The sequence below is a fragment of the Ischnura elegans genome, chromosome 6 (genome assembly GCF_921293095.1).
Source record: "Ischnura elegans chromosome 6, ioIscEleg1.1, whole genome shotgun sequence".
In the NCBI taxonomy this organism is placed as follows: domain Eukaryota; kingdom Metazoa; phylum Arthropoda; class Insecta; order Odonata; family Coenagrionidae; genus Ischnura; species Ischnura elegans.
In genome coordinates, this window is record NC_060251.1 from 2555133 (window position 1) to 2582710 (window position 27578).

Genomic DNA, 27578 nt, shown 5'->3' on the forward strand with positions numbered 1-27578 from the left:
TGGATTATGAAGCTATTGTTTTAAATCAATATAAAAGTCAATGAAAATTAGCAATTTCGTAAGAAAAGTACTAAGAAATGTGAGATTTTCACAGCTTATATAGTTCAATAATATATTACAAAGTTATATTATCTATTATTTTGAGAATTCGTTCCTAGAAACTGCGCGGAAACTAAAAAATAACCTTTTCCAAAAACCCTTTAGGTTCTTTAATATTCGGACATCTTTATTTTATTTATTTAGTATATAATATTTTTACACTGAGTGAAGGGGATATCAACACTTCAGTAACACGCAGGCGTAAACAATAAACAAACACTTCATTTTCGAACGACAAGTTACAGCCGTGAGGCGGCGTGGTGTAGACAAGATGTCGGACTCGCTATACTGTACGGCGGCAATGGCGTCGTGCGTGCTGAACGGCAGCGGTTGTGAGACTGTCCTGCCATGCTCCACGGAGGCGGACTCTGGTGGCGGCTGTCGTAAGGATGAACAGTTGACTGACGAAATGCGTCTCTCCTTAAGCCGCCACATGACCCCCTTCCCAGTAACGGCGAGGACCTATCGATGAAAAAAAAAACAAAAACATGAGGTACAGTCATGAAAACCAAGGAATCACTCGACCAGGGGGGGAGAGTGGAAAGGGATAGGGGCAAGGGAAAAATAGGGATCTATGTGGAGGCAGGGAAAAACTAGGGAATATATTCCGCTAGCTTCTTAGGAAAGTGAACTCTGCGACCAGAGCGTGTCGTCGTCGTTGCGGATTCCTGCAGGATCGGGCCTGCGGCCTCCAATGGGTCTGCAGAAGTGGACCCTTCCTCGGGTTTCTGGGCTGGCCTCTCGATGTCGCCATCCAGGAGATGTGCCGGCTTCAGTCGGTCGATGGACACAGTCGTCTCCTTTCCATGGACACGGATGCGGAAGTATTTGGGGCCTGGCTGTATTACCTCGTACGGTCCGTCGTAAGGTGGTTGGAGAGTAGGTTTAACAGAATCGTGGCGGAGGAACACGTGCGTCGAAGATGCCAGGTCTCTGTGAATGAAGACCTTCCTTTCCCCGTGGTAGGACGTAGGCGTCGGTGATAGGATGGCCATCTTACTCTTTAAGCGGGCAATGTAAGACATAGGGTCTTCGCAGCTGGGCTGGGATTTAGGGGATAGAAATTCTCCTGGCAGGCGAAGCGTATCACCGTACAGCATTTCGGCGGTTGTAGCTCCGAGATCTTCCCTCCATGCCGAGCGGATGCCTAAGAGGACAAGTGGTAAGGTATTGTGGCGGAACATGAAAACGCCACCTATTTTACTGGGTGGGGAGGGCATCAATGGTCCCGAGTACGGAATGATCGAACGATTATTGAGTACTTTGAGACATAAAAAAATATATTTTCCACTTCAGACATAGCATGCACACACACTTATCGAAATTAAATACCCTGATGAGAATGAGGTGAACGAAAAGTGCACAAGATGATATGGTTCAATTGCCCCCCCTCCAAAAGAAATACAAAAAAAGCAACAATTTGTGATTGGTAGAATTCGTGGGCCGAGTTTACAATTTGCCCAAATTAAGTTTTTAGGCTGCTCTCGTGGTAACACTGAATCAGATTTCTGACAAGGAGTCAACAGTTTGGTGATTACATACGGCGCACCGGGATAGAGAGAAAGAACCCAAATATTTTGGCTACACAGTTTGGGGATTAAATCGGGTCTGGGCGAACGAGCACGGGGACGGGTCGCTGACTGCGACGTTCTTACGGTTTCGTCGGAGCCTTGAGCAGTAGGAGCCGTCGATGATGCGACACGTTGGACCCCAAATGTCCGTGGGATCGGGGGCTGTCTTCCTCCCGACCTCTGGGCGTTGGTCCTGCCTGTCGCTCGTCTGCAATCTTGCTCTCCGCTGCTGGCTACCTCCGTAGACAATCTCGTCCCGCTAACAGCACTCTTTGGGTACACCCAGAAAAATGACGACCAATCTGGCACGTCATCAATCCTTTTCTGCGTCGATCAGGATAGCGTTTCTCGCCCGTCGACCAAACTAGCATTTCTAGCCAGGAGGCTCTCTCCGTCCGCCGCTTTATAGTGATATTGGAGGGGGATGATACACAGGGGATGGGTTTTTTGGGACAAGAGGGGTTACACTTGGGCCTCACTGTTGGGTGGGGCAACCACCGGTCCGAGCTGACCAAACACTGAACATTTGTGAGTCACTTGTACCTCATGCCCGGGGCATGACACACTATTACGCACACACTCAGACATACCCACGCTCATCCACACATATGTGATCATCCCCTACTCGGGTCATAACATAACGAGAGAAAATACGTGACATATGGTCGGTATGTCACAATTGCCCCCAACACGAAGGAATTTTTCATTGCGAGGGATGAAAGGGGCCCCGCAAAGAAAAATGAGTTCGTGTTACATGGATGAACAAAATAAATCACACAGGTAGAACAGATTAAATTCTCACGAGAAAAAAAATGGAATAAAAAATGGAAAAAAATACTTCTTTAGATTCCTTAGCAAGATATGCTTTTTCTCTAAATCAATGATGACCTTGTTATCCATAAGAAAATCTATTCCCAGTATTAATGGTTTAACTAGATTCTTTACAACCAGGCAAATTACCTCGAACTCAATGCATTCTATAGTGATCGTAAGTAAAACCTGACGAGTGATGGGAGGAGACTTCCGACTATCAGCACATATGATACAAGATCGGTTCAGAGGAAAGCAAGGTATCATAGTTTTGATATCTAATTCTTTGAAATATTCCTCCGAGATCGCGGAAATTTCGCTGCCCGTGTCTAACAGCGCTTTACTCTGAATTTTTTTTCTGAAAAACTCGCGGAACAATTCACGATCGGACAGCAACGCCTCTCGGCATAAATACTTCCTTTCCTTTCGTCCCCTGCGCCTTCTACCTCAATTTCGTAAGTCGCGATGATCTGACATAAAACCTCCGCTTTTTCCGCGTCGGCTGGACACCGGAGGGAGTCTAGACCAGCCGGCGCGAGTTTAAACCTTCCTCCTGGTTTAATGGGGACCCACTACGATGCGGTTGAAGGGAGGATTGTTTTTCTGATGGCAAGTTGCCTCGCCCTCGTCCCCCTTTGAATGTGACTGAGTTCACTCGGTACTCGTGATCAGCTGTCGACGGCCTCGTGTTACTCGACCCGTGCTGCGAACCTTGGGGATTAGCATTACCCACTGGTGGCGCGCTTGACTGATACCCTTGATGGTGGCAGTGGACCGACGATATCCAGGTGGACGTGTTCGAATCTGGATGTGGGGGATTGGAACGTACCAATGGGGGCAGAGACATGCCTGGTTACCTTTGATCTTTGGCATGGGATACATTTCTGGGACCACGATCGACAGTCTTTTCTTATGGATGGCCACACGAACTTGGCTGTCATCAGCTTGACCGTCTTCTTCACACCAGGGTGGCCCAGGTTATGCACAGAGTCGAATGCTTGCTTTCGTGGGGGTGAAGTGACAAACGGGCGTGGCGTCGCGACGACGCGTCGTCATGGAAGTGTCGCAGTACAGTTGGAGATCGCTACCTGGAATGGGCAAAAGCTGTAACGACAAGGAAGAATGGGAATGGAGGAGAGTCGATAGCTCCTTGTCTCGTTGCTGCATTTTGGCTAGTATGTGGTAGTCTATAGCGGAGGATACGGCGTCGATCCTCGATAAGGCATCCGCCACCACGTTGTCCTTGCCCGCCAGGTGCTGAATGTCTGTGGAGAACTGCGAAATAAAATTGAGGTGGCGGAACTGGCGGGGTGAGCACTTCTCTGGCTTCTGATCGAAGGCGTAAATCAGCGGCTTATGGTCTGTGAAGATAGTAAAAGTACGCCCCTCCAACATATGGCGGAAATTTTTAATTCCCTCGTAGATGGCCAGCAGCTCGCGATCGTACGGGCTGTACTTTCGTTGAGCGGGAGTAAACTTGCGGGAAAAGAACGCAAGTGGCTGCCATCCGTCGCTCGTTCGCTGCTGCAACGCACCCCCCATGGATGTATCAGAGGCATCGGAAAATAGAGCTAATGGAAGGGAGAGGTTGGGGTGGGCTAGTAAGGCCGCTTCCGCGAGCGTCTTTGCACTTCTGGAAGGCGCACTGTAAGGTTTTCGTCCACTGAATCTTCTCACTCCCTTTGACACCCCCCTTAAGCACTTCGTTCAAGGGCTGCTGGACGACTGCGGCGTGCGGAATAAACAGTCTATAAAAATTTAGCATGCCCAAGAACTGCCTGAGACTTTTCACTGTTTGCGGGGCGGGAAAGCGGAAAACAGCATCCGTCTTTTCCGCTGTTGGCCTAGTGCCGGAAGCACTGACGGAGTACCCCAAAAAGGTCACTTCGGGCACGCCGAACACACACTTGAGAGGATTAACAAGAACACCGTATTGTTGCAGACGAGCAAACAAGATCCGAAGATGGCGCCCGTGATCGTTGGCGTCCATCGATGCGACCAAAATATCGTCTAAATAGACGAAACAAAACTCTAGTCCACGTAGTACTTCGTCCATAAAGCGTTGAAACGTCTGGGCGGCATTTCTTAATCCAAACGTCATATAGGGGAATTCAAATAGCCCGAAAGGGGTCACTATTGCTGTTTTAGGAATATCCTTGTCATTAACGGGCATTTGGTTGTACGCCCGAACCAGATCAATGCGAGAAAAAATTGTCTTACCCGCTAGATTGTGGGCGAAGTCGGCGTGTGCGGTACGGGGTACCGATCAGGAATTGTGCGGGCATTAAGGGCCCGGTAATCGCCGCAGGGTCGCCACTCGCCGTTCTTTTTCGGTACTAAATGGAGCGCCGACGCCCAACAGCTATCCGATCGTCGGGCCGTGCCACTCCGCTGCATCTCGTCAAACTCCCGTTTCGCAATGGCAAGCTTATCGGGTGCAAGGCGTCGCGGCTTGCAAGCGACGGGGGGACCAGGCGTCGTCTTGATATGGTGCGTGGTGGAGTGTCGAGGCTCTCTCGGAATGCCGGCGGGGCGGGTAATGTCCGGAAATTCGGCTAAGAGCGAGTGAAAGGGGGAAGATTCGAGCACAGTCTTCACTTGGGGGGCGGAGCACTTGGCTTCACGGCCGTGCGCGACGCGGGAGGTCGCCGGGTCGATTAAACGTTTTAGGCGGACGTCAACGAGCAAGTTATAGTAAGAGAGAAAATCTACACCGATGATCGGCTGATCAACGGCGGCCACTACAAATCGCCAGCGGAACATGCGGTGGAAACCAAAGTCCAGATCCAAGTCTAGCCACCCGTAGGTGGAAATTACCGTCCCGTTCGCGGCACAAAGTTGATACGCGTCGAGCGCGCGGCGCCCTTTCACTTGAGAGCGGGGGTACACGCACAGATCCGACCCCGTGTCAATCAAAAATCGCACTTTCGAGGCGGAGTCGGTAACGTAAAGGCGGCGGGCGTTGGGGCAGTGATCATCAGCCGCCGTTAAACACTGCCCCACTTTTAACTCTATGACCTTTGACCCCCGTGGTGACCCTCGGAGGTCAATTAGTGAACAATACGGGTGTTTGGACAATACCAATGACTTGGGCACCCTACAAAACCCATGGATCGACACCTTTGTTGGTATGCTATTCCTTTTGCCACCCTTATGACCTTGACGGTGACCTTACTGGGTCAACGGTTGAATATTCGTAAATAAAAGTGTTATTTTCGGTTCTCTCGTGTCCGAAAACCTAAGAATTGACATATTGGTCAATGAAATTCACACTTTTGTCTATCTCGATTTTTTTAACATTGAAACCCCACAAGGCAAATTCAAATTTTTGGTTTGGACCTACTTTGTGAGGTCAAAAGGTCAAAATTGTAAAATTTAGCTTACACTCAACAAAACTTAGGACCTTTCCCCATAAGTGTGACAATTTTCATGAATATTGCTCCATGCAAAGCTACTAAAATTACAGGTCAAAAATGACACACGACCCTTGGGACAGTCTGTATGATAAAAATTCTTGCTATGGTCCTAATACCGGATCTGACCCGTCCCCAAGTGTGCCTAGGTGGTCTGGTAATGATGTCAACGAGTGCTCTTCTTTATGAGCTGCGCAGGAATCATTCTTAATTCTCTAAAACATAGGTGCCGGAAGTTTAAAGACATGGTTGATATCTATGGGCCCTCAAACTTAATTCCGGCTAGGGAAAGTTAACAGCGTTTCCTTACCCACTTATTCTTCCCTTCTCTCAACGTGAATTAGTGTACCGATTTTGTGATTACGTACATTTTCACCACCAGGAAACTACATAAACTCACGGTGATAGTTATATTTTCGTGGGCAGTTGACACGAACTTCATTTTTTAGCAATGAACGACTGAGACATGGATTAAAATTCGCCGCAAAGCGTGCCTGTCGCGGCCATATTAGCCCTTCAAGCGCGGCAGGCATTTAATTAAATCCCATCTCAGCGGCCGGATGAGATTTAAATGACTTCGCCTTTTCGGCATACTATCATTCAATAATTTATATCTTTCATAATATACGATCGGTATCGTAGAAAATTTTTGTAAACATGCGTATTATAATGCGCTACTATATAATAATTTTTCGAGCGATTGGAAAAAATATTTATTGTTTTATGTATCTCTTTTTATGAACCAATGAATAAATTTTCAATTTTGAAAGATTTTTATTTGGTTTCGAATTAGCTACGAGATCTCTAACATTCCATGCATTTAAAAAATACAATTACATGATGTAATTTAGTTATTAGGGGTTGAAAATTTCATAACAGATTGGATACTTTCGATAGGATTACCCGTTTCGCCTACTTGAAAATTTACCACTCCGCCCACTTCTCTGACTTTGTTCCATTATTACCGTATCATTTCATATAGGTAATCACATGATAATGTTTCAAACGTCAATACCCAAATATTCAAATGATTTACCTTAGAAAATCTGCTCTGACATGATTTGAAGCAATCCAAACATAATCCCACTGCACATTTTTCACAACAGTACACGCAAACTCTTCATTTCCCATGGTACGCACTAACTGCACACCTCCTTTGAGACTTTGATTTCTTCCCAGCTGCAGGAATTGTCTTTAGGAAATTAATTTTTGTGAGTCTTGGTACTAAATTGTGTAATGAGTGACGGCCAAGTCCAAACAGTTCGTATGACGTTGGATATTTCAAAAATATTATCTCGCCCAATGGCACGCGAAATGATAAGTCAAATTTTTATACGTGTTTTTCCTGTGAACAACATATGAATTTAGGACTTCCTCATTCAATAGTCTCCTAAATAACTTCATACATCACTTGTAATGGCGTTTTCTTTCCATTACGTACGAATGCAATAACAGGTCCTTGAAATTCACCCCACCAATGATTTTACTATAGCCTAACACACAAACAGACTTCCGAGTCTCTTTTTTGCCTTTCAATACTATTCCCACTTCGTAGGATCCCCAATTATAAAAAAATACCACACACAGGAAGTACACCCGATGAGAATTTCAGCACACTGCCTGAACGAACACCACACAGCATGAATGACTCTGGTGGACTGGGTGGACTGAATCTCGTGGTTTAGAAGCTCCCTCAAGAGACGAGAAAATATCTCGAAGGGGCCCTGGTATACGCTGACTGTTTAGATGGAATCTTATCTTCGTTGATTACTGTCCAGAAAAAAAAATAAATGCAAAGCGAAGCACATGGCCCCTTCGCTTAGGACGCTTAGGACTAACGAGGCGGACCAAACACACTTGGGGCTCGAGGTGACGACAAACAAGGAGAAGACGGAGAGATAGCATTGAGCTTCGAAGATACCGTATCTCAAGCTAAAGTAGCTGACCCTTCTAGACGTCTCTCAAGCAGAAAAGGCGGAAGTTTTCATGATAGAACAGCTGAAATAAGGCGATGAGTTTTTGGACCGAAGTCGTCAAGGCGCTGGTTTAAAACGGAATTTTATCGAAGCATTTTTTTTTAATCTTGAAGGCATAAAACCGCTATGAATATTTTATTGGAAAGGAAAAACTTTTCTTCAAAAGATAGAGTAATTAGTTTTAATTTATCATACATTATCTGGCGGAGAAAAAATATTATAAACAGTAGGTCAGGAAGCGTACTGGGTACGCATGACGGCGGCATACGAAATTTAAAGGGCGCGTACTGGGTACGCATGACGGCGTTGAGGGGTTAGGGTGCCTTCACAGCTCCGCGTTGCGTCGACGCCACGAGAGCTCCCGCTCCGCCAGCAAATTTTGCCCTTCACAGCTCTGCGTTGCGAAACGTGGATTCAAATTCGCCGCGTAGCGTGCCTCTTGTGGGCGTGTATTGCTTGGGAACAACCGGGGCTCGCTACATCAGCGCCGCTATTTGATGCGATCGGTGGGAATCACAGGAACCAAGGGAGTGGAGAATCCTGTGTAGAGTATTTATGGGGTGATTTCCATTCATTGATACACGTCGACACAAGTCGACTTGCGTCGCGGTTTTCGTGTTCCATTCGGTGTGTGTCGCCGACTGTTGTGACACAAGTCAACAAACGGTAACGCACAGGAATAGGAGAGTTATAAACAAATGCCGCGAGCCGACACAAGTCGACGCGTGAGTCGCATGAATGGAAAGCACCCATGGCCGCCACACTGAGTATGCATAGTGCAAAGCAACTAAAGAAAACGTATAACTACATAGTTGCAAAAAAAAACTGGTTCAAGTAATGATTATTTTTTATTGCAGCTTTCGTACACGCTTCTCGATAGACAAAAGTGTTGCCAACCTGGCCAGACCGCCACCATCCTGAATGTTTGCCCCTATGAAAAAATTGTATAAACCTGTTTCAAAATTTTATACAATTTATACAATTGCCATGGTAATTGTATAAATTGTATAAAATTTTGAAACAGGTTTATACAATTTTTTCATAGGGGTGGTTTCTCTCCTATATTTAAGATAACTTTTCTGACTTCATAAATAATTCATTATTTCCTCCAAATACCTTGAGAGAATTTCTCTGCCTTAGTACTTTCAACAGGCAGCTCTCCCAGCTTCCCATTAAATATTGAAGATATTATTTATTATTCTATAATTAGCTTGGTATCTTGGGGTTAAATTTTCTTAGTTTATATGCAAACCTTAATTTACTTTTCAATCTTCTTATATTAGCAATATAATGCAGGATGGCTGCAGTGATTTAGCAACCTCCTTGGTAAGTTTTCTATACCCACAAGCAATATATTCTTTAATGAATCCTAAATTTAGTCCAGAGTAGATCCTTGACGCACCAATTTTGGAAAAATTTTCTCAGTATGTTTTTAAAATCCATCACATTTCCTATTTTAAAGATGAAAATATATTTTTTTCTTTGACTTGGCGGATGACCTCTCTAGCCGAGTAATAATGATTTATTTACTGCTACATTTTGATTTTACAGCTGATAATTTAACAAGAGAAGGAGCTTTAGGTGGTGGTCTCCATGGTCATAAAATCAGAATTAAGCCACCATCAAATAACAAAAATGGATGCCAAAAAATAATGCAGTATTAAATATCACAGAAGTGATTTAAAGAAATAAAATCAAAATAAATGATCAATCATTTCTTGAGAGAAAAGTCAGTCTGGCAAATCTTAACATTTAATATGTTTAATTTCAGCGGGCAGTATATTAAATTTGGCCACATGCAGAGAAAGGAACATTTATGTAAAGTTAACCTTGGTCTGTTTGTTACAATGTGTGACTCACTTCTTAACTTACACATACATATTTACATTTATCAGATACACTCAGCAAATTGCCACATCTGGCATAACACAAATTTAAGACTTGGATTTATACAAATGCCTTGGTGGCAACAATTTTAGGGTCAAGAACAACAGAAATGAGTGATCATAATAATTTTTGGAGGATATTACCGGAATTACTATTTTTTTCAAAACAAGTGCACACTTAAACGTGTTCATGTATGCATGTTGCCCCTGTTGTTCTCTCGAGTTGATATCTTCTTTAAGCCACAACTCAGTCCCTACTACACAGTAAGGGTTTACATGACTCAATTAGTGACTGAGATTCAATAATTTTATTTCTCAATCTACAGCAGTTAATCTAGATAATTTTAAAGCTCTTACCTTGGAGTTCTGAAGAACTTGGGATCGTGACACTACCAGCAGATGCATTGAATCTTGGAGGATTTTCCAGCTGTAAAGTCTGCCCTTTTGTTCAACACCTCCTGAGTACAACTCTACTGCAACTGTATCACTTTCACACACGCACATAGGTGCATTTTCTTTCCCTACACCCACACAGGGAACCTCACTCCCGTCTCCAACTGTCTTACTCATTTATGTCTCAGATTACTCATGGGAGGGTAGCAAACAGAGCCAATGTGGGCAGGGATTGATCGATCTATGAGACACAGCCATCCACTAACGCCTTTGCAGATTATCGTGAATGCAGAAAAAATATTGTGGGAGTCAAGGGATGCGTTAGAGATAGGAGTAAAACTTGTAGGATTGATTTTTAAGGACTGTTGATGCTGGATTGATAAAGGACTATTAAGCCTAATATCACATGAGGCAAAATTGGTACAGAGGATCATAAATAGATGAAGGGAGGCAAGGGTAAATGATTATCGGGGCGACAATCAGTTTTATTTCAGGACAGCCTGTCAGTCTGTGTTGTGACAGCTGATGACCTAGTGGACGGGAACCTGAAATATAACAAATGCATGCACGCTAGCTATTTTGATTTGGGGGAAGCATTTGATAAGAGTGGACCGGGTAAAGTCAATGGACAATCTCAAGAAAATTGGTTTCAACAGTTGGGCATTTGCAACCCTTTTAGATCTCTGATTGATCAAAAAGTAGTCAATCAGATTCTTGCAACGCAAGAAGGATTAAAAATTCATGGATTATCTAATAAACAATTACAAGAAAGTAGCTGAGATAGAAGTGGTAAAACACAAGCACAAAGGAATGCAAGAGATGGTTTAGAGAAAGGAAGTGTATACAACAGCAAGTAGTGGAGAGGGCAAGCGCTTGGAAGAGCTGAAATGTGGTAGCCCTGGAAATAGGATGAGAAGAGACTTCCGAGTGTTTGAGATTTGGGTATAAAGCAGGATCGAAAATGTGAGATGGACAGAGAGGAGGAGGAGGAACAAGAGAGTGCTGAGGGCCTGTGAGGCAACCATGTATGTACTTACATAATCAATGCAGAGAGGGGAAGAGAACAGATATTCATGGATAAATTGAAGAGTAATTGGTCTAATTCTGAGCTGTAGAAGGGAAGTCAACGTCAGAAGGATGAAATGATTTGTAAAAAGTACCTTGTACACCTACCTTTACCATTTGATTACTTTAATAATTAATACAAATGAAAAAAAGAACATTCAAGGGCAAGATTATCATATTAATACAAATCTTCCACTTAAGTAAAGCACATAATTTGCAGGTATAAACTAAGGCAGCATCTCATCAAGAATAGTGCTTAAAACTTTTTTACCTTCACATTTTCCTCATGAATCTCCAGAGAATAATTCATATTAGAAATTGGTCTACGACAAAAAAATTGGAATTATAAAAACCATACAATTATTTACATTTTACACTTGCTACAAATTTCAAGCTGAATCGAAACACTAATTAGAATATTGTCAGTTTAGTAAATAGCACCCACAAATAAAATTTACAACAACGACAAAACAAAACAAAAACACATTGCCACAGTGGTCATGATTTGAAATACAACTTACAAGCAATGTTCAGTGAACAAATTTCAGTATCAGTGTGTGATGAAAAATTGTTTTCATGGTTTGACTCACATGAAAGACCTGGGTGTGACATTGGAATTTTTAAGTCCACTCTCAAGAAAACTTTAAAAGAAAATAACCCTCTGCTTCTTCCAGGCAGAGCTACTGGTGCAAATAGAAGTACTCTTGGAATTCCAATGAAGTTCACCAATTTCACATCATCAAAGGGCACCATGTCAGCTGTTATCACTATTGTCACTGCCAATACTGCAGAATGAATGATAGCAGTCCATAGTCAAAGTAAAAATATTGCTCCACAATTCCAACTGCTACGGCATACTGCCATACACGCCAGAACCACCACAAGCTTGAAATACCAGTATTGACAGTTCAAGCATCATACTTCAATTATCACATACACACACTCGCACACACAGAGTTAACAGGATAATTTTAAAATAATAGAACCCCACTGGAAAAGTTTCAGTAGAGCTCAATTCAATAAAAAAATAAATTTACAAAAACTTTACACACTCTTTGAAGGCTTGCTGAACAGAAAATCAGATTTGTGGCTTACAACAGGCAGTGGCTGAAGCACAATGTATTTCAGTAACACCATCCTTCATCTAGAAACACTTTTGACTAGTGTGACAATGCACATCACTGCCACAATTTCTGTTAACTATGTACAGGAATACTTTCTAGAGAGGGAACGAGTGTCAGCAGCTGAAGATTCCGCTATTGGAAACCAGAGCTGCCATTGATTTCCACCAGTGATTAGGCCTTTCTTTTTATTGAATTTTAACTTACTAGCCAATGTGTCATAACTGTGGCTTACAATCATGCAAAAATTTATCAGGAGTTGATGGATCACAGAAAGAAGGTTGACTATCAATTATCATGATATTTTGGGAATAAAGTGAATGCTTAAAAAAATTAAATACAGCTTAATGTTGGCATTTCGCTACTCGATTATGCAAGCCAATAACGCCAGTCTCACGTGATGCTTAGGTAGTTTTGATAATTAAAACAACATTAAAAAACCCTTGACTTTCAGCAAACCCTGTTGTATAAAGCCAAGCAGACCTTTTAAATGTCAAGCAGAGGCTTCCTGAATACCTTCAAGAGTTAGATACTGAATGATTTCATTTCAGCAGTCAAATTGACATAAAACTTTTATCTAATGCCATTCCACTTAATCTGCCATAAACATCATTAACCACATACCCTTGACACTAACCATTTAGTTAGAGCAAGTTCTCAAGAGTAATAACTCAACTCAGATTACATTGAGCTATAGGATTATCATATTGTTGTATACTGTATTACACTTTTGACTATTTACACAATATATCTCATTAATTTTCAATGCTGGAGTAAACTTCTAGCAAAGTATAAATGGATTCTTCTGTAGCAGATGGATGGCAGGAGAAGCAAATATCACTTTTGCTTCTTTTCCATTCGGCCACAACAGCAATAATTTTCAGTGGTGCCAGGAGGAGATGATCCCTTGTGATGCTATACTCCCGGGATATTGTATGGGTGTTGAGTTGGAAGCATGTGTGACTACGTTTTTAACATCTTTTTGGCTGCTCACCCTTTACGCATCCACCGACCTAGACCACAGAGATGACCACCACGACCGACCACCCGCCTGTGGTTCTGCCTGAGGGACAACGGCCACTTCTTGCACTTCATCACGGCTGCTATTGACTGACAACCTTGGAGAAGAAGAACTGGGCCCTGCTACAAAATATAAAACACAATTTGATTATATATCTATGCATTCAAATAAATTCATAGGGTTGGGAAGGAAGGGATAGGAAGACATGGTTGAAAAAGGAAGTGGTCAAAGCGATGCTGCGATAGATTGAAAAAGCCAGAAATCAGAGGGTAAAAATGCAGCCTGACTAGGACTCGAATGCGGTCTGATTGGATTTTGGGTTATGCTGAGTGAAAGAAGCCAACATGTCCGATACACTACTTCATTTAATTATCTATTAATGACTTAATGAAGTAGTGTATTGGCCATATTGGTTTACTTCACTTGGGCTCAGCGTGTCCCGAAACGCATGTTCCTGTCTCTTTCAGCTATTCTGTGAGTGTGTGTCTTTCCTTTCATTCTTGCATCTTTGTCCATTTCTTCTGTTGGTGAGTACTGAGCTGCCCCAGTGCCATCTATTGGTTACTCTTGTGGGCCAAATCAAAGGGAGTTTTCTGTGTATAAACCCCTGCTGAAATCATAGCAAATCTAAGCGTCCCGGTGGTGCAACTGGAAGAGCACCCGGCATACAACCGTGAGGTTCTGAGTTTGAGTCCCAGTCAGGCCGCATTTCTACCCTCTGATTTCTGGCTTTTTCCATCTAACACAGCACCGTTGTCCACGTCCTATTTCAACCATGTGTTCCTAATGCTACTCTATGAATTTGTTTATATATTTGTTTTTTATCTACTCTATGAATTTAACTGTACATGGGACTCAAACCCAGAACCTCCTGGTTGCCTGCCGGGTGTTCTACATACAAATAAATTACAAATATACATACAAAGGGTAGGAAAGAAAGGCAGAAATTGATAGGAACATATAATAGAATAAGGACGAGGACAACAGCAACACCTGCGGTAGATGGAAAAATCAGAGTAAAAATGCCCCCTGACTGGGACTCGAACCCAGAACCTCCCTGTTGCCCGTACGGTACTCAACTACCAGCTAAACTATCTACACTAACTACGGGCTATCCTGCTAAACGGGGCCATACGCACGGTCATATGTATCATCATCGTATGCGAACGGATTACCTACACGTATCCCGCGTCCTTCTTATGAAATCGATGTCTTCCTTTAATATATCGAGCCAATGCCCGATGAATCCATATGTGCTCCCCCACAATATTCATAAATTTCTTGAAACAATCACTACATAATCGATGACACCTCATAAATTTATTTTATAACTCCTTAGGCGAGCAATGTTATTTCGTATGGCCTGTGTTATGACCGCCTCCTAGGCAGGCCATAGTATTACGACCTTTAGGCCATAGCTACTCGCGACTTATGGCCTTTTGCTCAGAATGGAATCGCTTGCCATACGTATGTCTCGAGGCCGTAGTTATGGTCGATTTTGACTTATGGCCCAGCCATACAATTAGTGGAATAACCCTGCAGGATGCTTATATTATGACTTTTGCGGGGGCTTATGGCAATGATTTTGAGCATATGAAACGTAGACTACCATATTTCTCCGAATATAGTCGTCCCCCCCCCCCCCCCCCCTAATTTTGAAGCTTCAGTTTCGGGAAAAGTTAAAAAAAATTACTTTGAATATTGTCCCCCCCTTTACTTTTACCACGGGCATTTTTGGAAAAAAAAGGGGAGACTACATTCAGACATATACGGTACTTGAAATAAAACTGGAGCCGAAATATCATTGTGAAATAGTGGGAGCTTTTCATTGCAAAAGTTGTAATAACCATGTAAAATAATTAGAAGGATTTGTTTCTAGCTCAAATTTATTTAAATGGTCCTTCAAATGAAGAGGATTTGGCATGAAGTTACTTTTGAATTTTTCATAACCTGGTCGAACAATATTAGGAATTAGGAGTAGGAAGAGCAATTGAGTGAAGAGAATCACTACTGAGGTAATTTAGCTAGTGACTCTTTAGTGCATCTAAAGTTTGAGGAATAAAATGGACAAATAAGGAGTTAAGATGAGAGAGGCTGACAAGAAGAGGCATTTGCACGGAGGTAGGAAAACTGCAGGTAGCATGTGATGTTCAAGATGAAATAATTTTTTTCTCAGATGCAAGAGATGTAATGGCTGTACAGAGGTGTATTCCTCTCAGAGATATCACACGAGTGAGTCAGGATAAACATTACATCTGGATAATGATCATAAAAGTGGGGCATCTGAAAAGTTTTCGTAGCAAAAATAGGTATGCCAAACTGATTAGACCAGAGCGAGCAGGTATTTGATTCATGGTAAGCAGTAAGTGAATTTTAGTCCGATAATGAGGCCACAAAGAATAATGGAAGACAATGTAGGTGAGGATCAGTTTGGCTTCATAAGAGGAATGGGTATCAAGAGACGTCATGACACTACTAAGAACAATTAGTGAAAGATAATGGGGAAGAGGGAAAGATGTGAGGGTCATTCCATTTCAAATCATCCAGACCATGACACCCACTGACTCGGATTTTCATGAAACTTACTTATGGACCACTTAGCATTAGAAAAAAAATCATGACTTTTCATCTCACAGGAATGGAGTTATGGATGAAAATAAAAATCACCATGTTTTGCGCGTTGCGGCACTTTAGGGGTCATGCCCAAATTTCAATTGCTCATATTTCATTAACAAATGACAATTGGAGGCTAAAATTGCACACAATTTCTAATCATACCAAAATGTATGACCATGGTAAGTTTCATGAAAATCCGAGTCGGTGGGTGTCATTTGGTCAAAATATTGGTTGATTTGACCTGGAATGACCCGTGAGCCTTTGCTTTAGGGATCTGGAAAAAGCGTTTGACAGAATAAAAAGGGAAAAACCCTATGGATATTCTTAACATAAAGAAAGTAGACTGCAAAGATAGGAGGATAATTAGGGAAATGTACAAAACCCAGATGGTAGAAAGTTAATGGAAAATTGACAGAATAAATGGAGCTAGGCAGGGGTAGGACAGGGCTGCTGCCTTTCACCCACCCTTTTTAATATGGACTCAGAGGAGATGGTCAGTGAAACAATAAACGTGAAAAAGGTTTGGAGGACAAGAGCTAAAAAGAATCACGTTTGCCGATGGCATGGTGATCCTTGCCAATGACAACTGGGGACTGGGGGGGATCAGAAAAATCGATTTTTTTCAGATCCATCTGACCCAAAGAAATAAAATTGTGGGACCGTTCAAAAATCAGGCCTGAAAAATTTGAGTCCTCTAGGTGAACCCATGATCCTTGCTCAAATGCAATTTAGGGGGGAGGGTCAAAATTTGAAAAATATAATATTTTATGTAGGGATGGGTCGAATAGTAGATTTCTCGAATTCGAATATCGAATTCGAATATTAAATCATTGCTCGAATATTCGAATACCTCGAATTTCGAATACCTCGAATACTAAACGATGAATGTGAAAATGTTTGACTAGGTCGCCTATGCAGCAGGAAACCCAAGATTTTGGCGAGTAATTGTGATTGCCTTTAAAGGATTCAAACAGGAATTTAGCTGATTAATGGAATATTTTAATTTTATGTAAACAATAGGGTAGTTTCCTTCATTAAAGAAAACGAAAGGTATTGATTGTGATTCGTTACCCACCATTAGTGTATTCATAATATACAAATTATTTCGTTTTAGAAATACCGGTTTAGACTAATGGCAATGTTCAATGTTACCTCATTTGAAAAAGGCCAGATTGGCGCCTATGCGATGCCACTCCACGTGACATCACGGGGACCTAGTTTCTACACGAGAGGATCGGAGTTTTACATCGTCTGAGGTTACCAATGCATGCATGAGGCACAGAGCTCAGGGAAACATGTCTTAATAATCACACAGTCTGTTTGATAAGGTATTAATAATCCTTATTTAAGCCAAGCGCTACCAGCTAGCATGGTACTCGGCTACCTGCTAGCATCCTGCGTCGTAATAGCGCTCAGAGGCCTCGCCCCAAGGTCACCTCACTTGCGGCAGCGGGAACCAGAACGACGTCACGCGGAGTTTTTCCCGGCATTCATACTTACCCGTCGCGTTTTCGCGCGCTTAAAAATTTTCACTTTTAATTTAATCGCGAAAAATAGATATCGTCTTATAAAACTCTAAAAGCGTTAAATACGTACTTCAGGAGTATTAATATTTCGATTTAGGCAATAAAAAATAATAGGAAACCACCCTATTTGAGCATTACGCCTCCGTCGTATTTCTTCTTCTTCCCGGTATTTATTTTCCTGCGCAAAATGCTTAAATAAAGTCAGAAATATGTCGTGTTTGGTCTTATTCTTTTTTAAATTACGCGCACATTACTAATATTTCAATCCAATAAAGGTGTAATAACAATTGCCGAAAGTCATTGTTAGACACCTTTCGGGCTAGTAGATGACTCATGCAGCAGTTGACCTCGAGAAAGGGGGAAATTCGAAGCAGGTAGGTAGAAAAAGGTCAGTGGGTGAGAAAAGGGGGTGGGTGCGAGACAACCCAGACGGCACAGGAAGTTTTCGTACCTAAATACGAGGGTGGACAATCAAGATACAAAAATCGCGCTTAGGAAGTTACTTAGAAGGTTTTGTTTCTTTATTTCCTTTAATGACGAAAAAAGATGCAAGAGGACTGGCAAATTCATATGCATCGATAAAATTGTATCTCATCGATAAAACTGTATTCGGTCTGGGACTATTTTCTTTCGCGGGTGGTGCCATCTGGTGCCATCGTGCCATACCCTCCTAGAAAGATCACATGTCTTCACAAGCCGTTGGAGATGGCGTCGTTCACGTAACGTCTTACCACATTTCAGGGATTTTTGTGGTTAAGTTTGTGAAAAATAGTGTCTGGTGATAGTGAAGTTTCCCTTATTCTTTAATTTCATTCACTGGGCTTCAGAAACGTGTTTGTGAGATATTTTTGTTAAAAATGCCTTTCGTGTGTTTATTGTCGGGGTGACGTAATGGAAACTCCGGGACATGGTTCAAGGTTTTAGCTTTCCAAAAGATCCTGAGTTGAAGAAGAAGTGCATTTGGGCGGTAAGAAGAAAACATTTCACCCCTACGAAAAGCTGTGAGGTATGTACTGTTTCTCGCTGTAATTATTTGGATGTAATTTTAAGTTAGAAGTGGCTTCGGGATGTTGATGCATCAACATCCCGAACTATTCAGTACTATAGTACTATTCAGTACTAAAAATGGTGATTGAAAATATTGTAGCAGCAATTATTTTGAAAATTCTAGCATTTTAGTTGTCTTTTTTGTCTTAATTCATTCGGTGAACGTGTGGTTAAAAGGAGAAACTAGGAATAAGCTGCCAAGTTTATATGATCGAATATTGCTTCTTAGCTTGCCCTATGGTGTATTACACGTCGGCTTTCATCATTTCAAATTATCTTATGCTATAGTGTAAAACAATAAAAATATCAGGCATACAAATATTTACTATATTTACGAGCCTAGTAATTTGATTTCTCATGCAGAAATACCAAAAATTGGAAATGATTTGACCTAATAAGTTACATGGTATTTTATTATTTATTAATTTTAGGTGTTTGAGCTTCACATCGCACCATTGTGATATCAGAAAGTAATCTGTGGCCTTGGACGAGAAGACGAGGAGAAAATTCTTGCTGAATTGAAGGTGCCCAGATTGGAGGAAGGTACCATTGCTTCACTGTTACCTGTCGCCAAGAAGACAGACATTGTGGCAGAAGTGACATATTTGTGGATGTGGATTTGATTTGTGTAAGTTGATGCTGTGATAGTGGACGTTCATCTGAGAAAGTATTGAAGATAGTTTTTATGTATCGACCAGTCCTCTTTTAAATAATTTTTTATTCGAAAGAGAATAAGAGTAATTGTTTCGCTAAATTAGATGTGGGATAGAAGAGAAAATTGGAAATATTATTGTGGTCGACAATAGAAAATACATAATACAGACATTGTGGCAGAAGTGACATATTTGTGGATGTGGATTTGATTTGTGCAAGTTGATGCTGTGATAGTGGACGTTCAGCGGAGAAAGTATTGAAGATAGTTTTTATGTATCGACCAGTCCTCTTTTAAATAATTTTCTATTCGAAAGAGAATAAGAGTGATTGTTTCGCTAAATTAGATTTGGGATAGAAGAGAAAATTGGAAATATTATTGTGGTTGACAATAGAAAATACATAATATATGTATTGTATTTCTGTGGGTTTTTTCTTTCCTGCCTCTTTAAAATTTCTTGTGGTGGTGACTTCATGCAAAGTAAGTATAAAATCGGAGGTGTGATCTGAGAGATACCATGTTTTATTTTACAAGTGTTTATGCTGGTGATTTGGCAGGACTTTCATATTTTTAATAGGTTGATACATTGACTGCAGTGACCTAGAGACTTTTACTCATCCCAAATAATTTTTCAAATACTTAAGCGCCTGATATGGGTAAGTTTTAGTAGCTTAGACTGAACTATACGTTAATTTTTGCTTGCATTTTGATGAATTCGATCATACTAATAGCAGATGTGTCAGCAATCCTGTTTCATCGGCAATTTTTATTTAAAAATGTTATTTCGTCAGGCTTTAGGGTAAGCTTTTTAATGCTCGTGGGCTATGTGATGTCTTATTTAGTGTCAAAATTAATAAGCATTTACTCTTATTAACATCTCAAGGTTTCCAAGTAAGTATGAGCCACTTTAGAATGCTGGATGCTGGGGATGCGTGAATTAGCCTTGAGAATCTCATTTTTCGCAGTTATTTAAGTGGCCGAATAAGTTTTGTAAGTTCTCAATGGGTAAATAATACTATATCATGAATTCTAATTACCATGAAAAACTCACAACCGACAAAAACTTTGTCGGTCGTGAGTCTTTCATGGTAATTAGAATTCATGATATGGTGTTATTTACCTATTGAGAACTTACAATTCATAACGTTTCGTATCAAGGTTCTCGCTACGGTCGGTAGCTATCGATTGTGTTGCGTTCGATACATTTTTCGATCGTGCGAGTTACGATATATCTAATTTCGACCTAATCGATTGAGATTAGCCTGAGTGCCGTGTTCCTGCGCGCTTTGTATCCAATCGTACGTGCTTAGTAGCGGACATTCACATGCTGCGTACGCGCTTCGTCAACAGGCCGCGCATGGAAATTATCCATTGACGAAAAGCGACGAAGCGGCATAGTATCCCCTTAGTCAATGGGTACTATGTACATACGAATTAGATACGGAGGGTTCTGTGCCGTCTGGGAAGTTTTTATTTTTCTCGCGTAACTTGATATTTTTTGAAGCTAAGGTTTTTGTAATACAATCCCTGCGCGAGCTGGGATCTTTTGTTTGATTTCGGAGAAGAGGAAATCGTCAAGAGTGGGTGAGGCGAATGCTGAATGGAGGGGGATAGCAGATCGTGGGAAATGCGCCAATGTCACTATCCCACGGCACTGAGTTCCTCCCTATGGTAGTTTCATCTCCTGGGGAAGATTCAAAATAAGTGCCTGTCATTATTAGCCACAAAGGACACACGGCAAACACCTCCTCTCATTTTATCAAAAGATGGATGCGGGAAAATGGTCAGTGGGGAGAAAGAGGGAAGGGTGAAACACGATTCTATTATTTTCCGGTAACTTGATATTTTTTTCAAAGCTGAGGTCTTCGTAATACGATCCCTGCACGAGCCGGGACCTTTTTTTTGTTTTCGGGGAAGAGGAAATCGTCTGAGGGGGTGGGGCGAACGCTGAATGGATGGGGATAGCGGATCGTGGGAAATGCGCCAATGTTGCTATCCCACGGAACTGAAGTTCTCCTGATAGGGGACACCTGGGATTTTCGGATTTTTTTCATCCGATCAATTTCGGTTCCCCACGTCGAACTCTTTTCACCGCTCGAACCCGTGAATTTGATGTATTTCGTCAGCTTGCCTAAAACAGCGCTGCATGCACTAGAAGACTAGAGTTCTCATTTTTCCGAGTCAACTACCAACGACGTGCGAGCGACAGTGTATGACGTGAAATTCAAAGTATTCGAGGTATTCGAGACGGTACCTTTGGCATAACTATTCGAGATCTCGAATATCGAATACTTTTTATTATTCGAGGTATTCGAGTATTCGCGGATACTATTCGCACATCTCTAATTTTATGGTAATTTCCTACAGATTATGCCGAGTTACTGCCCAATTCGATCAAAAATTTGGTGCGTTTTGATGTATCTGCCACTATTTAGCCACAAAATGCCGAATTTGAGACTGCGTCTGCGAAGAAACTATTCCAACGCCCGTCGTGGATACAAGAGCGGCAGGCCGATCCAGTCCCCTCCCTGCTCGCTTCTCCCCCTCCCACACCTCGAATGCAGAAAAATTCCCACGTGTGCTGCTAGGAGGGCGTTCATCTTTGATAATATAAATCGGAAAATGGCAGAAGGTAAAAAAGGATGCGTAGTGAGACGACTTGTCCCTTATTTGGCGCCTCGTCGGCCTTAAACAAATCGATGTTACCAACATTTAGAGAAGTGATGAAATATTTTTAGATCCGAGAACGCAGGAAAAGAGCCTACGGTCTATGAAGAGGCCTCTCGAGGGGCTAAAAAGGTGTAAGAACTTTGGTGACGCGCTTCTCTTCCCTTATGTGCGTGACTAAATGGATTTAGCGGGTCAACAGGAAGTACTAAAACTTACGGATAATGCAAATGGAACAAATGTAGGGTTCATTGAAGTACAAAACTCATATACTTTTAAAGAAAGATTTGAAATTACGCAATATTTTTGCGTGTTAGTGCAAGACGGAGCATAAGGTTCCCTCTAATGAAGAAGTATTTTGAGAGAGAAGCGAACGAAACGAAAGATGATGGCTGCTGGATTGAATCCTAAAGAAACTCGACCACTGAGGAAAAAAAGGGAATTGTCAGAGAGCACTGAGTCAACATCGTCAATTCTTGTATGGGAAAATAGTATCAAAAATTTTTCTTCATCAATTCATCCGAAGAAAATTAAACTGATGAGAAATCAGCCTATTTGTATCTCTACATTCCTCATGAAATAAACATTAAGGACTGAACTCAAACTGGAACTTCTGCGGGGAATATGCATCTGCCAACTGTGATAGAAGCATATGCAAGAGAGGAATGATAGGGCTCCATTTTGATGGAATCAAATACGATGCTCTTGTATGTTGAAAAAAGGCAAGAGGATTTATTAATCCAAGTTTATAGGGGAATGTGTGTTGTTAGTTGAAGTAACAGGGTCCCACTTTTAGGGGTTTGCCTCCCCCATCGGAGGATTAGCAAAAGTTATAAAATCTGCAATTCTCAATTCCTTTCCGAGTGAAAATTAGATATAAAAAATTAAAAAGGATTTAAATGCCATCATCCCTCTGCTACAAGCATAATAAGTGATCCAGTTGACAGAACGGAATATGCTGCCCTTAAAAAGAACTATCGAATAATACTGCAAACTGCAAAGAGATCTTTTAATAACCGCAGGATTGCTAATTCCAGAAATACATCCAAGGAAATCTGGAAGATTATCAAAGAGTCAAAGGGCCCAAGTGGCCATCACATTGATCTTCAGATCTTGGACTCCCATGGAAATAGTATTTCCGGCTATTCCCAAATCGCATAAACTTTTAATAATTTTTATCTCTCTCATCAGACAATCACTAATCCAGTAAATTCGGACTATTGCTCATCAATCCCCACCCCTTGCAACTCATTGTATCTTGACCCTTGTACTGAACTTGAATTGACTAAAATTGTAAATAACTTACCAAACAAAAACAGTTCAGGTTTAGATGGTATTCCAGCAACAGTTATAAAGAAGTCAATCCTTACTATCAGTATCCATGTATTATTTCTTATTAATGAGTCATTAAGACTTGTGATATTTCCTAATGCTCTCAAAATTGCCAAAGTCATACCTATCTATAAAGGTAAAGGCTCTAAGCAAGAAATGAATTCATACAGGCCTATTTCTCTATTGAACCAAATTGGAAAGGTATTTGAAAAAGTTTTCTATGCCCGGCTGATTTCATACCTTGAAAAAAACAACCTTCTCCATACCTCTCAGAACGGGTTCAGAAAATCAAGATCTACATCCACGGCCACTTACTTCTTGGTGAACCAAATTCTATCCAACCTAGATAATAAAATTGAGACACTAGGCTTATTTATTGATTTCTCAAAAGCGTTTGACCTAGTAAACCACCAAGTACTTTTTAATAAATTAAAAAGTTACGGGTTAAGAGGTATTCCCTACTTGTGGATAAAATCTTATTTGAGTGAACGCAGCCAACATGCTGTCCTGTCAAAAAATGGCTCTCAGTTTGTCTCCCCTGAAAAAGCAGTCACCATTGGCATTCCCCAGGGCTCCATTCTTGGCCCGATTTTGTTTTTGAAAAATATTAATGATCTACCTGAAATAGTGAAATCAGTGCCAGGAGCAGAACCTGTGTTATATGCAGACGATACCAATATTATTTTATCAGCACCTTCGGTTAATATCCTATCACAGAGGGCGGAGCGTGTCACAAATTTATTGTCCGATTGGTGCCTCCAAAATCAACTAATACTGAATGCCAACAAGTCTGGTCTAATACACTTCACCACTAAGAACAAAGCCGCTGCTCCGATTTCCGTGGTCATTGATGGTAAATGTATCCTGCAAATCCTCAGTACACAATTTCTTGGACTAACATTGACCCATACCATTTCTTGGGATGAACACATAAACAAACTTCGTAGTAAGCTAAGCTCATTATGCTTTCTTATAAGAAGTATAAGGAGGGCAGTAAGTCCTGAAGTACTGCTAAACATTTACTATGGTGAATTTTATTCGCAAGTGATGTTTAGCATCCTGTTTTGGGGTTCCTCTCCCCATGCAGACATTATCTTCAAGATACAAAAACGTGTAATAAGACTTATGTGCCACATTCCAGTGCATACACCATGTCTCCCGCTGTTTAAGAAACTTCGGTTACTGCCAATTCCTAGTGTTTATATGTATGCTGTTTGTGTGTCTGTCCAAAAAAAATCTAGTGGACTATGTGACAAATGATAGGATTCATAACTATAATACCAGAAAGCATAAGGATTTTCACCCAAATTTTGTTAGGACTACTATTGCAAAGCATGGACCAATGTCCATGGGGTTAAATACAGTGGAACTTGGTTAGTACGTTTCTGAAGGGACCACAAAAAATGAACGTACTAACCAGGAAAACGTACTAACGAGGAAAGTAAATAATAGCAGTCGGGGTTATTGCAATCAGTGAAAAAGTCGTCATAATTACAATTACTATCGGTAGTTCTCATAGGATCTCCTTCCTGAACTCTTTTCACATTTAAAATCAAGAAAATGAGCGCTACCATGAAAAACAATACCATGTGAATAAAAATCGCAATTTTTCATGGACATCCCGGAGATGATTTCATGATTACGGCGTCTATCTCCCGTGATTTATCCTATACCTATATATTTACAGAACGACGACGAGTGAAGCTCTGACAAGCGAAGACAAGTCATTTTCTTTCTCACAGCGTACTCGGAGAATATAACAACAACCCGGAGTAAGTCAACTGGTTTCTTAAACATCATAAAAATTGGGCAAAATTATATTGACTTTCAAATTACGGCAACAGCCGTAGACATTCGCATCTGGAATGATACCATTTCGATTGTAAAATCGATCGATATATCGACTGATGACACGCAAGATTATTAGATTACGACGTAATTACTAGAAAATTTTATATTATACAGTTGAAATTTACTTTCAAAATTTGTCTAATGCCGTCTGCTTTCGTTCCGAGATCAAGTATTTTTAAGCTAAGCTTCGCGTGGAGATCCAGAGGATCGTCTGCTCCCGCAACAGTAGTCAAGTATATACGCACGACGTCGAGTTTATGGAGCAGTACTGCTTTAGATAATGTGGGAATTGTCTAATACCGTTAAGACTCATTTCTTCATCATGATAACTCGTGCAATAGAAACAATTGCCCACTCACGAACTTTGTGCGCAGGAGTGGGCACTCCCAAGCGCTCCAAAGGCAACAGAAGGTGAGGAGCTCGGGGTGGGGAAAATTGGGGCTTCTTATTGGCTGTAGTTTTTCATAGTCAGACATTCCCGAAAAATGGCCGCATTTTATTTTTCATCACGTCACAAGAATTCAGAAATGCATTTGGATAAATTACGGTAGAAGAAAGAGATGTGGAATGAATGGAAGAATGTTAATGGCTAATAATAATAAATTAAATCATGAATTCAGACGTTTGCGACCCTTAAGAAGACACTAGAGAACGAATTGCGGGTTGCGTCACGGCAAGCAATTGAGCGTACTAACCAGGAAAGCGCAATTTTTTCAAACATACTAACCATATTCTTTTACCTGTATTTTGTTCGGATGGTACCGGGACCGAGGGAAATCGCCGTACTAAGGAGGAAAACGTACTAAGGAGGAACGTACTAACCAAGTTCCACTGTATTTACAATCATTTACCCCAGGACCTCAAAATTACGATAGGTACAGCAGTATTTAGGAAAAAAGCGTTGAACTTTTTCCGCTCCAAAATGTTTTACTCTTTAAAAGATTTTGATTCAAATTTTTAAAGGAGTGGAATGAGTGATTAATTTTAGTTATATATACCATTATTACGGAGGCTTCCGCGGTTACTTGATTGGTGATGGTTTTCCGGGTTTACATGTTTTGCGGACGACAGTTTCGGGCGCGTTCCAGCTCCCGTCTTCGGGTCCAAATGATTTGCAGATCTGTGATCCTTATTTATTTACAGATAGTCAGGCGGATGTTGATTTTTAATTCCATTGTTGGAAAAGCCGTTTGAAAGATGAGGATAAAGGATAGCCGTCTTCCCTATTGAAGTTCTTAGGGTGACTCGCTATTTCAATCGCCTCCCTTATCAGCCTAGGGAAATATTTATTTTCCCTGGCGATGATTTTCGATTCCTTGAAAAGTATGACGTGCCCAGGTTCCGACCATGCATGCTCTGCAACCGCAGAAAGACGAAAATTTTTCTTTTCGGTTGCCTTAAGATGTTCATTTATTCTGCATTTGAGGGATCTAGATGTTTGCCCGATGTATGATAAACCACAGGAACACGTTACTTCATACACGCCTTCATATATATCTGATGGATGACGATCTTTTTCACTCCGGAGGAGGTCAGAGGTCTTCTTCAAACTTATAAATCGCGTCAGAACGTCATGTTTGGCGAGAACTCTAGCAATTCTTTCCGACGTTCCAGCCACGTATGGCAAGAGAGCATGTGCCTTTGCGTTTTGATGGTCTTCCTTTGCAATGTCCAAGGCCACATCTCTTTTCTCTTCTTCCCTACGCGCGATTTTTTGAATCAGTACCCGATCGTAGCCGTTTTCTTGGAGCGTGGTAAGGAGGTGTTGTTTCTCTCCAGCGAGCGAATCTGTATCCGATATGGAATATGCCCTATGATATAGAGTTTTAATAACTGATGCTTTTTGCCTGGGATGATGGTGTGATTTGGCATTCAAATAGCGATCAGTATGCATTTCCTTACGATAGACTGAATGTCCCAATGTGCCATCTGATTTCTTCTTGACGAGAACGTCCAAAAAGGGAATTTGGTTATTTTCTTCCATTTCCATAGTGAACTGGATGGAATTATTTTGGCTATTAAGATGTTCAAGGAATCTTTTCAGTTTATCAGTCCCATGAGGCCAGAGACGACACCTTCGTCATATGGCCTCATGGGACTGATAAACTGAAAAGATTCCTTGAACATCTTAATAGCCAAAATAATTCCATCCAGTTCACTATGGAAATGGAAGAAAATAACCAAATTCCCTTTTTGGACGTTCTCGTCAAGAAGAAATCAGATGGCACATTGGGACATTCAGTCTATCGTAAGGAAACGCATACTGATCGCTATTTGAATGCCAAATCACACCATCATCCCAGGCAAAAAGCATCAGTTATTAAAACTCTATATCATAGGGCATATTCCATATCGGATACAGATTCGCTCGCTGGAGAGAAACAACACCTCCTTACCACGCTCCAAGAAAACGGCTACGATCGGGTACTGATTCAAAAAATCGCGCGTAGGGAAGAAGAGAAAAGAGATGTGGCCTTGGACATTGCAAAGGAAGACCATCAAAACGCAAAGGCACATGCTCTCTTGCCATAC

At 41.3% G+C, this 27578-nt stretch overlaps 2 protein-coding genes across 5 annotated transcripts in view; both read right to left on the reverse strand.

The window, feature by feature from the left end:
- Nucleotides 1-692: 692 nt before the first annotated feature.
- On the reverse strand, nt 693-1199 carry LOC124160402. The gene has a single exon (XM_046536237.1). It carries the CDS (start codon nt 1197-1199, stop codon nt 693-695), a length of 507 nt encoding a protein of 168 aa, XP_046392193.1.
- Nucleotides 1200-11322: 10123 nt separating this feature from the next.
- LOC124160407 (E3 ubiquitin-protein ligase RNF13-like) overlaps nt 11323-27578 on the reverse strand; it is a 219007-nt gene continuing 202751 nt past the window's right edge. For all 4 annotated transcript variants that reach the window (XM_046536248.1, XM_046536246.1, XM_046536245.1 and 1 more), the window contains one exon: nt 11323-13477. In XM_046536248.1, coding sequence (XP_046392204.1) covers nt 13332-13477 — 146 coding nt within the window. In that variant the 3' untranslated portion in view covers nt 11323-13331. The remainder of the gene's footprint in view (nt 13478-27578) is intronic.

Excerpts from the sequence above, each read along its gene's own strand:
- LOC124160402 (XM_046536237.1), bottom strand. The coding sequence starts at position 1,199 with ATGCTGTACGGTGATACGCTTCGCCTGCCAGGAGAATTTCTATCCCCT.